At 47.0% G+C, this 13,147-nt stretch overlaps 1 protein-coding gene across 2 annotated transcripts; it reads right to left on the minus strand.

Moving 5' to 3' along the window:
• Positions 1-5,289: 5,289 nt before the first annotated feature.
• On the minus strand, positions 5,290-12,267 carry LOC122743014 (lithostathine-like). Of its 2 annotated transcripts, XM_043987640.1 has the most exons (6): positions 12,241-12,267; positions 11,447-11,519; positions 11,139-11,257; positions 10,689-10,826; positions 7,241-7,352; positions 5,290-5,616 (listed from the first exon to the last, which is right to left on the minus strand). In XM_043987640.1, exons 1-6 carry the CDS (start codon positions 12,250-12,252, stop codon positions 5,549-5,551), a joined length of 522 nt encoding a protein of 173 aa, XP_043843575.1. In that variant the 5' UTR covers positions 12,253-12,267; the 3' UTR covers positions 5,290-5,548. The 2 variants fall into 2 exon arrangements, with proteins under 2 accessions (XP_043843575.1, XP_043843574.1); XM_043987639.1 differs by lacking the exon at positions 12,241-12,267 and having other exon boundaries at positions 11,447-11,795.
• Between the last annotated feature and the right edge of the window lie 880 nt (positions 12,268-13,147).

A 13,147-nucleotide genomic window follows, 5' to 3' on the forward strand; every position in this document is an offset into this window, starting at 1 on the left:
CTTCCATCTCACTTTGCATCCATTCATCTAGGTCTTGCTGTGTTTTTCTGAAACCGCCCCCCTCATCATTCTGCTAGCATGTTAGTACTCTATCAACATCATATGCCTCACCTTGTTCAACCATTCTACAACTGGTGGGGCTGGCAGTAAGAGGGAGTGGGTGAACAGCTTCTCTGGTACTGGATACCTCACAGGCCTGCCCCGTTTATTCTCCCACCCCCAAGATCTTTCTGCCCCTGGAGCAGTCCTTACATACTCCCCGGGGTGTGAGAGAGACCCCCAGGGGACAGTGGGAGAAGGAGCCTGGGCTGGTAGGCTGGGACCAGAGCCTGGGCAGAAAAAGGGAAGGGCTTTGGGTCATATCTCGTTAGTGTCACACAGGCCAATCCAGAAAGGTTTTGACCCAGTCCCTCTCTCTGTGATCATAGTGGCCATGAAGGGGGCCTCAGCCTCATTGAGCAGGGGAGCAGGTGACCAGATAGTTTTGGCACAGAAGCTATGGGGGGAGGGGAAGCAGGAGGGGCTGGTGTCATTGAAGGAGGGAGATTCGGAAGGAGATGGGCCACCCCGGGGGAGCTGCAGGCAGCAGGGGAGTCAACACAGGCAGGTGGAGAGGAATGAGGCTTTGGGAGAAGGCCACATGCCTCCAGGTCATAGTGGGAAGAGGGTCTGGAGATACATCAAATGGAGTACCAGAGTCCCCTCCCCTCGATTGAGAGGTAAGGCATAGGGCTTGTATGGAGGACAATGAGGTGAGGAGAAAACCCCTCCGCCCCTCTCAGGGGCCCTTCTCCCAAAAAACCTCGGCAGTGGTCCAGGTCTCTTCAGTAATGGATAATTCATAACAGGAGGAGCTATGGAAAGCAAAGACCTCCGGGCAGAATCTCCTGGCAGAGTGGGGAGCAGAGTCTTCCTCCTGGTCAGGAGGGAGGGAGGAGAGGAGCTACCTGGGAAAAAAACTGGGCCTCCTGATTTCTGGGCCCGGGTCCATGAAGCGCAGTTCCACTGTTCCCACAAGCCTCCATACCCACTTCTCCCCTTTTCTGTCCAACTATCCCCTGCCAGCCTCCTACCAGGCCCAGGTGTGGAGTCATCAGGGAGGCATCAAGGGACACACCCAGACCTGAGAGCAGCAGGCAGGTGACCAGTATTCCTGAGAAGCTTGGAAACATCACAAGAGACAGAACTGCTTCTGAGTCAGGGGTGCAAAGTGGAGATCATGAGTTTGGGGAGCCCTTGACCTGAAATAAGGTCAGGGATGGGGGCTCAGAGCTTAAGAAAATCAGGACCTTGTTCTGTTGTTCTTCATCCAGAGCTCCCTTCCTGGGGTCTTGGGAATAAGATGATTCTGGAGGCTGGAAGGAATCTGGGGGTCATTAGGAGATGGGCAGTGCCCACTCTTTCAGAGTTGTTCAGGAATGAGAACCAACCAACACTTCTCCAGAAGCCTCCTTCTTCTACCAATGGTGGAATTGGTCTCATTGGTCTGGATAGACCTCCCCAGCCCTTCTCCTCCCGACTCACCAAGCAGGGAAGGTTTGGGAATGGTGAATCTGACCAGGGTGTGGCAGGGCCTTCATAGAGAGAGGGCAAGATCGGGGAAGGACCTCGACAGGGGAGAAGAGAACTCATTAGGCAAAGGCAGAGGGGGAGGGAGAACCAGAACACATGTTGATGAGGGCAGGAGGATTCCTGGCAAAGGGTGTGGTCCTTCCCAAGCTAGGTTCAGGAGCTGGCATGAGCAATTCATTCTTCCTGGAATACAAGGAAGGGACACAAAACTAGTTCTTTTCCCAAAGGACAGCAGCTGCCTCATTCTCATAGTCCTAAGAAACCTTGGGAAAACTTGGAGAGTGGAGAAGGAGGGAAGATACACAGACAGAGTGAGCTTCCAACAGGGTTTGGATGGAGAGGGCAAGATCCTGAGAAAGGACCAGAGGAGGAGGGAATTCTAGCCAATGGGGTACATGGTTGCCTGACTGAATACAATTGATCTTATATCTATATATCCTACATAGCTGTCTATAGCTCTTTATAAAGATATTCATCTTTATATTAATTCCTAGAATTGATTCAATATGAATGATGTCTGTTGGTCAAGCGATATGGCCCCCTCTGTGACCAACAGAACACTTCCTAGGCTTGTTTTAGGGTGGTGGAGACAAACAAAATAAGACAGAGATCCCTAATGCTTCTCCCAGTATGGACCTGACCCTCAGAGGTGAGAGGCAAGGGTGCAAGAACAGGACCAAGGAGAAGGTCTCCCAATATGACCCTTGAACTGGACTGGACCAGAGCAATATGGTGGATCAATGTAACTCCCTGGAGATACCGTTTGGGGACACTGTCTACTTCTGGTCTCTCATTTCTCCCTCTTTTGTTTCCTTGTCTACTTGTAGTTTGAAACCTCTTCTTGGTTGGGAACCTTGGACAAACTGTAGCTAGTTAAGGCAATGATTGTGAACAACTAAGGAGGTACTTGGCAGGTTGTCAAAGTGCCTGTGCAGCGATTCAACCCTACTGGTGGCCCCAATTCAGGTGTGATATATGTTATCAGTGTCCCTCTCACTCTGTAATGCCGGCTAGACACCAGATGAGGTGGAAGCAGCACAGAGGTCAGTAGCACCATCCCTTCCTTTACTCTGGACACTAGACTTCACAACCTAGGTAGAGGCAACTAGGTGGTGCAAGGGATAGAATGCTGGGATTGGAGGTAGGAAGGCCTGAGTTCAAATCCAGTCTCAGGCATTGATCAGCTGTATGACCCTAGGCAAGTTACTGTGCCTCAGTTTCCTTGTCTATGAAATGAGGATCAAATAAGATGATATTTGTAAAGCACTTAGCAGAGTGCCTGGTGCAAAGTAGGTGCTTTTTAAAATGCCTGTTTCCCTTCCCTATCTTTTCCAAGCAGTTTTGGACATTTGTATGGAAAGACCTAGTTTTTTGTGCACTAAGAGAAGATGATAAACGGCTGTCCCTTCTCCTTGCAGAGAGAAATCAGTGATAAAGCTCAGTGTGTGAGGGCCTTTCTTTGCCCCTAAAAGAGCTGAAGTTTAGTTCCTAGGCTTAAACTAAAAGAAAACAACGTCAGAGCCAACTTTTCTCACTGGAGAGAAATAGCTCCTCAGCTTTGGATTCCAGTAGGTGGCCACAAATTGAAGCCAGCCCAGTAAAGGAAATGAGGGAGACACCAGAACAGCCACAATCCCCATTCAGGAACAAGAGATTCAAGATATTCAGTGAGGGGCAGCTAGGTGGCGCTGCAGTGGATAAAGCACCGGCCCTGGATTCAGAAGAACTTGAGTTCAAATCCAGCCTCAGACACTTGACACTTACTAGCTGTGTGACCCTGGGCAAGTCACTTAACCCTCATTGCCCTGCAAAAAAAAGTCTGGATTGATACTCACTATGCTAAACTTTTCCTGTTCCAGGAGACATTTACCACTGTAACACTTGAGATTCACCTTATCTCTGACTCCCCCCTTCCCCCAACTCCCTAGGAACTTTAGAATGCTTGTTCACATAAAGAATATTGATATGCTGTTACCAAGGCTGTTCCTTCTCCCCCCTTCCCAGGAGATGTCTGTGTATTCAGAGTCCCAGACTAGAATTTCTCCCTACTATTCAAAGATCCCTTATGGGTCCAGTCACCCAAAGGGTCGTGGTCCCTGAAGGTAGACTCCCTCATTGTCTGTCTTGCCTGCCTCATATCATCCCTTTCAACTGTAGGAAGCACATGCCTGCCTTTATTTGCGACATTCTAAAATTATCAATCTCATCATCCAAAGAGAGATTAGCCTTCATCTCTTTGTCTCAAGTACTCCTAGGACTGGAAACAACAGGGAAGATTCTGCTTTTGCCCACTGATGAGACCATTTTTATAATTATGATCCACCCACAAATGGAAATGATGCTACAAAAGATTAGTGAGCTTTTCATCACGTGGAAGTAATCAAGAACATGCTAAGTGTACATCTGTCAGGGTTATTGAAGAGCATAGTCCTAGAGCAGGTATAAAATGGGACCTGATGACCTTAGTAGTGAAGACTATGCAATTCCAAAACCTTGCCAAGGGATCTCCCACTATTCCCTACTAAACTCTTCACAGTAGTCAGACTCTTAGTCCCCCATATGTACTTCCCAATTCCCCATTCTCTCTTACCCTGGAACAGTCCCTTTCCTCCAGTGGAAAGTTCCATTCATTGGCCTCCATCTTAGAGAAAGGCCCAGGCCGGTGATGCTTCATTCACCTCCCGTCTGTGCTTCCGCCTCTGCAGACATCACCACCACGCCACCTGCCCCAGGTACCTTCTCCCTCCCTTTTGTATGTTGTCTTGCCTCCATTAGAATGTAAGCTCCTTGAGGGTAAGCTATGTCTTTCTTTTTCCTTCTCTGTGTATCCCTAATACTTAACACAGTGTCTGTCATATAATAAGGGCTTAATAAATGCTTGGCCAATACAATCTCTTAGGCTGGAAAAGTACACTCTCAATTTCTCTCATCTCAACCCAAATGTGTAAGAAAGTTATATTTGAGCCCATGTAACTTCCACCTGTTTCTGCCCAGGGCCACCATGGACAGTTCCTAGAGGGAAGAGACTTTTAACATACATGAGATTTCTTCACTCAAAACACAGGGCTGCTGCACACTGTCTTCTGGATAGGGAAAGGGGAAAGGAAGAACATCACAAGAACAGTCTGTTGTTCTCCTCCTGAGGCTCCTGGGACAAAATTTCCACCCACCAGATGATCCCCAAGGCATCCCTAGTCCTCAGTCTTCTCATGAAGACACCAATAGGTGTGCTCACATTCTTCATTAGAAAATGTCCATCTGATTGCAAGCTGACCTGTTCCAATAACTTGTCTTCTCTGAAAGGGGGAAGTGAACCAAAATAAAGACACTGCATGTTGTACTGAGCATGGTTTGGGAATATGGGCTAGACTAGATGGTACTCAAGTTCCTTTCCAACTCTGAAATTCTGTGGTTCTGGAAGTCTGTCTTGGATATCACATATGGTGTCTTTACTGCCAGTTCCCCTTTATACTCCCAAAGAATGGGGGCACATTCTGCCTTCCCTGTAATCTGAAGGAATCTCAGCAACAAGTAGGTCACTGTTCAGTAAAACCTTAATGAATAAATCAATAAACAGTATCTTAGAACAGGCTAGAGTAGAGAGAAGATGGCCAGCACCCTAAAAATATGTATACATGAACACCCACACAATAATCTGTATTTGAAGAATCAGGTACCAACCACAGAGAACAAAAGAGACAGCAGGGTGGAGGGAAGGACAATTTATTTTAATTGGTTGATGCTCTGGGTCAATGGTAATAAGCACTAAAAGTAATGAGAGTGACAGAAGAAAAAGTAGAAAAGGGAGAAATGGGGACAGGAGGAGCATTACAAGGTGAAGGGGAGTTCATGTGTGAGGAAGCATGGTGGAAAAAAGATTCTCTTGGAGGGCAGAGAGACTATAATCAGGGCCCTCAGAATGTCTGATTGAATCCAGGACTGAAGAACTTCAATTCGTTCTTTTGGCTTGCCTCTTCTAGGCTTTGAACTTGCAGACGTAGGGGAGCTTTACTCTGCACAGCTCATCCTTCCATGCTTGGAATCCTACAGAGAAATAATATATGTTATATTAGTCTGGGCAAACTGGGTCTGGTGATCCCAACTCTGATGACCTTGGACTTCTGCTTTTTGCCTAAACCCATTTATGTGTAAGAGTGGGAGTCAATTATATCAAATAAAACACATTTCCCACTTTAAGCAACTATTTTAATCAGATGAGAACATATCTATCAAATTAACCACTCAATCAAGTGCATTAGATTAGAAGTTAGAAGTCCTTGATTATTTGAGAAGGTGTGAAATCCATTGAATGAAATGGAATGACACTGAACAGAAGGTGTTTTGGGAAGAGACTAGGTCAAGTTCTCTGGGTCTTAGATAAAACAGCAAACCAGATTCAAATCCAGCATTCCAGTGTCTGGCCAGCATAGAGGAATGAGGAGTTCCAGCCAAGTCCCTGAGAGAAAATCCCTCATTGGGGAGAGAAGCCTCTCTATCTCCTCCATCCTTCCAGTCCTGATTGGAGGAAGACCTCCTTAACTTGGAAAAGTATGAGGAGTCTGGCTTCTCATCAACATTCTACCAGACTTTCTGGAATAGTGTTATTGTTGTTGTTTTTCAGTCGTATCTAATGCTTCATGACACTATTTGGGGGGTTTCTTGGCAAAGATACTGGAGTGGTTTGCCACTTCTCCAGCTCATTTTACAGATGAGGGAACTGAAGCAAACAGGGGTAATTGACTTTCTCAGGGCCACACAGCTAATAAGTGTCTGGGGCTGGATTTGAACTCATGAAGATGAGTCTTCCTGACTTCAGGCCCAGTGCTCTACCACTATGTCAATTAGCTGCCCAGAAGAGTAGAGGGTAGCAAAGTTTGTCATTACATGTGCCTTCTCAGCTTGAGCCCTCTTTTCCTTTGACTCTGCATATATTTGTGGAAGAGGGTACCTATGCTTGCAGGGAGGGGTTTCTGTGGGGGAAGGAGTGGTAACAATTGTTCTTACTATACCAATTTAGTAAAAAAAAAATTCTAAAACATAATTAAGTCTGAATATTTAATCAATATCAGCTGATAATCATTGGAGAAAATATAGCAGTGGGGGCTCATTAAAACTACTCCCTCAAATAAAGCTATGAAAATAAATAAAATAAAAGATTTGAGCTAAATGGCTTCTGGAAACCTTCTCAGGTGGAGATTTAAGTTTACCCAAGAATCCTGAGGGAAGAAGAGGTAGTCTCCCTGTAGAATGTAACCTGCCAGTGTCAGTGGAATTTAAAAGAGTGGGCTCAGATTATATGCAATACAGGTATGACATTGTGTTTTTTAAGGAAGGGAAATAAAGAAAGGTGATGGAAGTAAAAGGGAAAAAAAGGAGGGGAGGGGAAGGGAAGGGGGAAGGGAGAGGAAGGGAGGAGAAGAAGCAGAAGAGGGTGGGGGAATAGAAGAGAATAGAGGATGGGGAATGTAGTGGATAATGGTAAGGGTAAGTGAGGAGACAAAATAAATGGGGAGAGGAGAGCAGAGGACAGAAGAAGAGATGACAGGAGAGGACTGCAAACAGGAGAACTCATATTCTAAATAAGGAGGGGCAGGGCTTCAGTAACCACAGGGATGGAAGAAATGGACCTGGTTATTGCCAGAACTCTTAGTGTTTCTCTCTTTCTCACCTGAATCCTGAGTCAGGATTACACAGTAGTTTGGGTTTGTTCGACTGGGGGCTCCATTATCCCAGGATTGGTAGATAAAAAGGGCACTGCTGGACCAGCGCCACCTGCGGTTCTAGGGGAGGGGTCAGGTAAGGTGGTTAGTGAAGAGTGAGATATCCCCCATCATCCACCCTCCAATATTTATAGATTAGCTATTCATGAACCTTCCCCAGGTCCCCCAGAACATGATAGAATTGCTCTGTCCTCTAAGTCTTTCTAGATGCTGCTATTGCTATTCCAAATGCCAAGCACCATCCTTTCTTTTTCTTTTTCTTTTTTTTCAGAACAATGAGGGTTAAGTGACTTGCCCAAGGTCACACAGCTGGTAAATGTCAAGCGTCTGAGGTCAGATTTGAACTCAGGTCCTCTTGGATCCAGGGCCAGTGCTTTATCCACTGCACCACCTAGCTGCCCCCTGCACCATCCTCTTTCATCTATATTTTACTCCCTTTTGCAAATTCCCTTGGAGCCCTGTGCCCAACTGGGACTGCTGTGTGACTTCTGTGCCTCAAATTCCTCTACCCCTCTCTAATGCTACCTTTCCTAGCCCAGCCAGCCCTGTGACCCCAGGGAGCCCCAAATCACAAACTGTAATTCCTAAATCCAAACTTTGTGACCTCTCCTTCCCTTTCTTCTTAACACTCTTGGCTGGCTTCTTGCCTTGTATTTCAAGCAAAAGAGCCCTCTCTAAAGTCATTGATGATCTTTGAATTGACAAGTTTAATGGCTTTTTCTCAGTTCTTCATTTTCTTGACTCCTCTTTAGCCTTTGACACTGGACCACTGCCTTCTTGCATATATTCTCTCCTCTCTAGGTTTTGTGACACTGCTCTCTCTTGGTTCTGTCTGACTGCTCCATTCATTCCTCATCCACAAGGTGCCCCTCCATGGCTCTCTCCTGGGACCCCTTCTCTTTTTACTGTATACCATTTCACTCAGTGATCAAATTACATGGGCCCAATTATCTCTCTTATAAAGATGATTTCATATCTGCATATCCAGTCCTGTAAGGGGCTAAAATCCTAGCTAGTCTGTCTAAAATCTAATGAATGGTTGCCAATAAATCATAAGCTTTAGCAAGAGTTAGACTTTTAAGCATTTATTAAGGAGAATAAGAATTTGGTGAAGAGAGAGAGATAAAGAGGCCTATATTCAGCTATCTCAGGGAGCCAATGACTCCTGCTCTGCTCTCCACGAGAGTCCTGGTGAAAGAGAGAGAACCACCGCTTCTTCATCCCACAAGCCTCCTGTGAAACTGGGAATATCCCATACACATACACACACACACACACACACACACACACACACACCTCCAAGCTAATTGGCTGGTAACTTTGATAGACAGTACCCACGAGCAAATGTCACTTCCTGATGCCAAAGAAAAGCCACATGGCTTGCCCTCAGACACCTTCTCCTTGTGGAGGAGCTTTCTTACAGTAATTCTCCAGCAGGTGACATCACTACAATCGTTACAGTCCTAACCTCTCTTTTTTGTTTTTGTTTTTGGTTTTTTTTTTGTTTTTTGGGAAGGCAATTGGGGTTAAGTGACTTGCCCAGGGTCACACAGCTAGTAAGTGTTAAGTGTCTGAGGCTGGATTTGAACTCAGGTCCTCCTGAATCCAGGGCCTGTGCTTTATCCACTGAGCCACCTAGCTGCCCCTCTAACCTCTCTTTTGACCTCCAATCCACATCCCCACTGGCCTCTTGGACATCTCAAACTCAACATGTCCAAAGAAGACTTTATTATCTTTCTCCCAAGACCCTAACCTCTTCCCAACTTCTGCTCACCTTCAGAGGTACTATCATCTCCCCAGTCATTCAAGTTCCCAACCTTGGTTTCATTCTTGCCTCCTCATTCTCCCTCATCCCTCATATCTAATCTTTTGTCTAATTTTAGTATGCGAGAGCTCCATGGCATTTCTTTAATCTTTTCCCCTTCTCTTCACTGGCAGAACCAAGACCCTAGTTCGGGTCCTCATCTGCTCTGCTTAGACTACTGCGATAGCCTCCCCATTTGTCTCCCTGCCTCACACCTCTTCCTACTTCAGTCCATCCTCTACTCAACTACCAAAGTGATTCTTCTAAAGTGCAGGTTTGACCATGTCATGCCCCTGCTTCAGTGACCTCCAGGGGCTCCCTGTTACCTCCAGGATCAAAGTCTCCCTGCCCCCTTGCTACCTCTGCAGTCATCATATACCTAACCACCCTCTATGCACTCTGTTATCCAGAGACTCCATCCTACATGTGGCTCCTCATTGCATGATGCTCAGTCTCATGACTCTGTACCTTGGCAGTGCCTGGAATGCTCTCCCTCTTCCTCCTCATCTGGGACTCTTAGTTTCCCTTGCTTCCTCCAAAACTCAGCCCAATCAATCCACATTTAGTAAGAAGCTACTATGTGCTAGGTGGCGCAGTGGATAAAGCACCGGCCCTGGATTCAGGAGTACCTGAGTTCAAATCCAGCCTCAGACACTTACTAGCTGTGTGACCCTGGGCAAGTCACTTAACCCCCATTGCCCTGCTAAAATTAAAAAAAAAAAATAATAAGAAGAAGCTACTATGTGCCAAGCACTATTGCTAAGCACACAGGACACAAAAAGGAACATAAGACAATCTCTGCCCTCAGGGAGATTACAGTCTAATGAGGAACAAAAAGAAAGCAAATATGTATAGACAAGCTATGGACAGGGTAAATAGGAAATAACTCAGAGAAGGAAGGCACTTGAATTAAGAGAAGTTGGGAAAGGCTTCCTATAAATTACAGGACTTTAGTTGGGCTTCAGAGGAAGCCAGAAGGAAGAAATGAGAAGGGAGAGAATCCCAGGCAAGGGGAACAGCCAAAGCAAAAGCCTGGAGGTGAGAGATGGAATGTCCTGTCCATGGAATGACCTGGAGGCTGGTGTCTCAGGCTCAGATTTCATTGTCCCCAGGTGGCCTGTCTTGGTCCCCCTAACAACTAACGCCCTTTCCTTCCAGATGACTCTCCATCTGTTCTGGATAGTTCTTGCATGGACTTAGTTATTTACACATTAGCATGGGTGCTTTGGGGATGGGCAGGGACTCTTTTTGCTTTTCTGTGTATCCTCAGCTCTTAGCATAATTTCTAAGGGAAGCTCAGAGTTGGGCAGCTGAACACACAATTCATGCTAATTGAATCAAAAGCAATGGGCAGAGATCCTGGAGTGCAGATAGGAGACACTACCAGGCTTGCCCCATGCCCTATCCCCATGTCTCCCTGCCACTTGCTGTTATCCTCAGGTTTCCTTCTCAGTCCCTCCCCTTTCCCAGGGGTCCAGACCTTTACCCCGGAAAGGGGAGAAAGAACCTAAGCCGATATGGCTGGCACCAGATGCCCCCCTCCCCAACCACTCTTTCCCAAGCAAGGAGAGGGAGGTACTTTTAAGTCTCACCTTATTGGGGTCATACAGACCGATCCAAATGGGCTTCTGACTGCCCCCACTCTCAGTGATCATGGCGGCCACAAAACCTGCCTCAGCCTCATTGAGCAGGGACACGAGGTGGCCCGAGGGGTAGTCTTGGCACAGCACCTGTGGGAGAATGCAGGAGGTGCTGGTGTCATTGGAGGAAGGAGGAAGGGGGGAGGACAGGGACAGCTACAGAGGGTAGGGCAGTCAGCAGAGGCAAGAGAAGGCTGAGGGTGCTGAGGGAGGGGACCATGGTTCAGGACCACAGAGGGATAAGAATGGCCCCAGAGGAAAATGTCTGGGGCCTACTTGGCAGAAGGGGTGGAGGTGGGTGAGAGTACTGGGGAGTTCAATGGGAGCCATGTCAGAATTCCAGAGCATACAAAAATGGGCGCTCTCCCTCCCCGCCCTTAGGAACCCCTTTCCCCAACAAACTTCTGCAGTGTTCCAAGTCTCTTCATGACGGATTAAGCCATAGCAGTGGGAACCAAAGAAACCAAAGCCTTCTGGGCAGGAGCTCCTAGCTGAGGGAGGATCAGAGGGGTCCTCCAGTCCTGGTCGAGGGAAGAGAGAAGTTGGATCAGAGGGGACCTGGACCTCTCTGTGTCCATGAATCTACAAACCCCTGGAGATCCCAACTGCCTGTTGTGGCTTCTGTTGTCCCCATACCCCCTTTGCTCCAGCCCTTTCTCTTTCCTCCCAAGAACTGTCGTAGGTAGGAGGGGAACTCTGGTGGGACTCACCTTGTGCCAGGACTGTGAGCAGTAGGCAGTTGAAGAGCAGCTCTGAGAAGCTGAGGAGCAGCATCACTGGAATCTGAGGGGATAGAATAGAGTCCCTGAGCCCCACGGCCCCACTAGCCCTGAGGCCAGCCCTGGGATGGGGGCTCTTCATTGTCTCTTCATTGAAGCTGGGACTTAGCTCTCTATTGTCCCTTTCCTCCTCCGCTTTCCTGGGGTCTGGAGCAATCTGGTGACTCTGGGGGTTGGACAGAAGCTGGTCATAGCTGGGCTCAAGAGGGAAAGGCCCTTCCCTCTCACAGTTGTTCAGGAATAAATATTTGCTTTCATTTCCCTCTAAGCTAGCTGCCTTCCTGGGGTGAGGTGCCTCCCCCTTGCCTCTGGGAAGGGAATGACGTCAGCGTATGGAGTGACTGAGTCTCCTTTCTCATGCCCTTCATCTCTCACTTACCAGATTGGCTATGGGATCTTGTGTCTGACCTGGCAATGCCAGGATCTTTATAAGGAGAGGACCAAAAGGGGAGTGGATGTGGGCAGATAGAGAGAAGGTGATTAAGACGGGGGCGGGGGGGGGGGGGGAGAATTATCTCATATGTGTTAACAATAGGCATGGTGGGCCTGGGCACAGGGTGTGGTCTTTCCCAAGCTGGGTTCAGGATCTGGTTCGAGCAATGCTTTCTTTCTGGCACAGACAGACAGGAGTTTCTCCAGGAAGGAGAAGCCAGAGTGGCTTCCAGCTGCCCCATTCCCATAGCCTTGGGAAACATGAGGAGAAGGAGAAGGAAGAGGACATTTACCCTGGGATGCATGATTTTCCAGCAGTACCATGGTGAGGACGAAGGACTCCAGGAAAGGTGTGGGACCATAGACCTTGGAGCTAGAGGAGAAAGGAATTCCTGGCAATGGAGGCAAGATTACGTGGTGCCCTGACTGTACACACCCCTTCAATGTAACTTTCTGGAATCTCTTGGACAAGAAAGCAATTGGAGAAGTGTTGGCAGGACTCATTCAGTCACAAATACTGGACCAACAATTTTAATGCTTATTTTTCCTATCTTTTTTTTTTTTTTGCGGGGCAATGGGGGTTAAGTGACTTGCCCAGGGTCACACAGATAGTAAGTGTCAAATGTCTGAGGCCGGATTTGAACTCAGGTACTCCTGACTCCAGGGCCAGTGCTCTATCCACTACGCCACCTAGCTGCCCCTTTTCCTATCTTTTTAATAATGGACTTGTCAAACATAAACTAACATGAAATTTTCAATATTCAGAGAAGGGAAAAATGGGTTGTATATGAAACATGAACTTATGTCACCTATGGTTTGTTTTTAATGTATATTAAAATTGATATGAAAATGTTGGCATATTGTCCCGTTCTCTCGTGTTTCCAATTATACTCCCTTCTGCTCCTGTCAGTATATTTTTAGCATCCCAGGGACATCCTTTTTCATACTTTGAAATCCCCTCTTTTTAGCAAACCAATACTGTCAAGCAAAGCAAAGTCACATGTTGACTGTGTATCTCAAAATGTATGTCACATTCACTGGCCACCTGACCTCCATTACCTCTTTGCCAATAGCTGAGGTAAATGCCTAGGATTCATATGAATTCGACAAAGGGCATGCATATCCTAATGACTTCTGGGCTAAAATTCCAAATTACTTTCCAGAAGGGAGCTATGGCACTTTTTTGAAAGGACATTGTTA

Source organism: Dromiciops gliroides, chromosome 2, assembly GCF_019393635.1.
Source record: "Dromiciops gliroides isolate mDroGli1 chromosome 2, mDroGli1.pri, whole genome shotgun sequence".
NCBI classification, from domain to species: domain Eukaryota; kingdom Metazoa; phylum Chordata; class Mammalia; order Microbiotheria; family Microbiotheriidae; genus Dromiciops; species Dromiciops gliroides.

What these genes read in the sequence shown, in the direction of transcription:
- LOC122743014 (XM_043987639.1), bottom strand. Translation starts at nt 11,597, where the DNA reads ATGAAGAGCCCCCATCCCAGGGCTGGCCTCAGGGCTAGTGGGGCCGTG. An exon ending in GTCTGTATGACCCCAATAAG is followed by an intron (nt 7,353 to 10,688) that starts GTGAGACTTAAA and finishes CCCCTCCCCTAG; the next exon opens with AACCGCAGGTGGCGCTGGTC. An exon ending in AATCCTGACTCAGGATTCAG is followed by an intron (nt 5,617 to 7,240) that starts GTGAGAAAGAGA and finishes ATTTCTCTGTAG; the next exon opens with GATTCCAAGCATGGAAGGAT.